The 1,725-nt window shown below is 45.9% G+C and overlaps 1 protein-coding gene across 1 annotated transcript; it reads right to left on the bottom strand.

Annotated features, from left to right (window-relative positions):
- Positions 1-668: 668 nt before the first annotated feature.
- On the bottom strand, positions 669-1,091 carry H257_16540 (hypothetical protein; the record flags this gene model as incomplete). Its single annotated transcript, XM_009844993.1, has 2 exons — positions 669-795; positions 952-1,091. 2 exons carry the CDS (start codon positions 1,089-1,091, stop codon positions 669-671), a joined length of 267 nt encoding a protein of 88 aa, XP_009843295.1.
- Positions 1,092-1,725: the final 634 nt, after the last annotated feature.

Here is a 1,725-nt window from a genome sequence, read left to right as displayed (position 1 = left end):
GCTTGTTATTGTAAAGTCGATGCGAAATTGGAGTGGGGTATGAACAGCACCAAATCGGCAGACAATTGATTGACCAATCAAAACCAAGAACAGAATTCAAGTACTTCCTCCATTCCATAAATCTGGAGACATTGGATTTCGCCAAATTTTTATCTTATCTTTTGTATGCTCTCTGAGACGAAAAAGTGTAATTTTATTCACAAAATTGATTTCACGACGAGAAGAAACATGATGTGCTGCATCATATCGTCACATCATGGACAATTGTGCAGAGGTGATCAATATTTGACGTATTGATCACACCCTCAATGTCACATGATGCCAACACACTAGAAAGGTTATCTACTCTACGTTCGAAGTCCTTCAGAGCATTCATCGCTTCGATGACAGTGACTACATCAGGATCGCACACTGAAGGAGCGGTGGGTCCCAGTCTTGCCATCTTGTCCTTGCACTGATGCGGCAACTTGTACGAGTTGTCACCGCCCATCTTCATCGACTCCTCCATGACTCTCACTAGAGTCACGAAAGTCTTGTCCAGGATTCGCCAATCCAATTCGTTGAATGACCCATGTATGGCGGCAACCAGATCATCGATTCCAGTGACGACTTGACGGTGTTGTAGGGCTTGGATTGAGTTGAAGAACCCTAGATCCAGAACGTTGAAGTCAGGGCTCATTGCTGGTTGTGCCAATCTTGGTTGTGTTGTCAGACAAAATCTTCTTCACCATGGCTTCATTTTGGATGGAGATCTCGGTGGTCGCGGTATCGATAGTGCGTTCGTCCGGGAGCATCCTTGAACCATGCACCACACGCGTATTGGTAAAAGCCGTCGTAGGGGTTTGCAGAATTGTCCATGAGCTTGGTCCGTGGACTAAACGTGCCGTCGTGGGGTGGAAGGCAGAGGACTTCATCCCAATCTTCCAAAAGTAATGAAGGCAGATCCGCTACCGGCACACGGACGATGTCGACCGCTTTCCACACCGCACAACGGCATCGTCAATCGACGGGCTGTAGCCAGACGCAGAGTACCAACATTTGTTGATGATGTGGTCACCCTTGATGTCGTTGAGCTCAAACCCATCTGGCATCGTGTGACACACATTGCGCGCACTTGATCTGCTTGTCGCCTGAGCCAAACCCTTTGTTCAACGTATGTATGCATTGTACATTGGACTTGATTGGGACAATGGACAGAGCTAATAGCGTAAGTATATCCCAGGGAGCCCAATGGACCTCGCGCGTTGTATACATGCTTATAGACAAAACCAGTGCAGTAGGAGAAGTAGTACCAGTAAACTGGAGTGACCATTCATGGTGTAAGGTGTAATATTTAATAGCACGCTTGTCAAATTCTATCCATGCCTCTTGGGTTTGCTCAGCAAATGTGCCAGGTCCGGGTCTTCCACACTTGTTCGCCTACTTCATTTTTTACCATCAATGTTCACTCCAGTTGACTGATACTACTTCTCTTAGACTTACTGTTAGTACCAGTCAGCTGGAGTGCCATTTTCGTAGACACACATCAAAGCGTGGCCATACCAGAATGGATAGAAAGTCATATCCTCCGAGTCGCATGGGTTTACGAATGAAATGCTAGTTTTATTGTAGTTGCTCGTTTTCATTGCGGCACGTGTGAAAGGTACTGTATGACTGCTATTTCCTACTTGTAAAAAAACTGCCATACATGAATGGCAAGAACTCTTCCTTGAGGGATTACAATAA

Source organism: Aphanomyces astaci (genome assembly GCF_000520075.1).
Source record: "Aphanomyces astaci strain APO3 unplaced genomic scaffold supercont1.88, whole genome shotgun sequence".
Lineage (NCBI taxonomy): Eukaryota > Oomycota > Saprolegniomycetes > Saprolegniales > Verrucalvaceae > Aphanomyces > Aphanomyces astaci.
The sequence above is the reverse complement of the archived record's forward strand: the minus strand, read 5'-3'. Positions and strand labels throughout refer to the sequence as shown.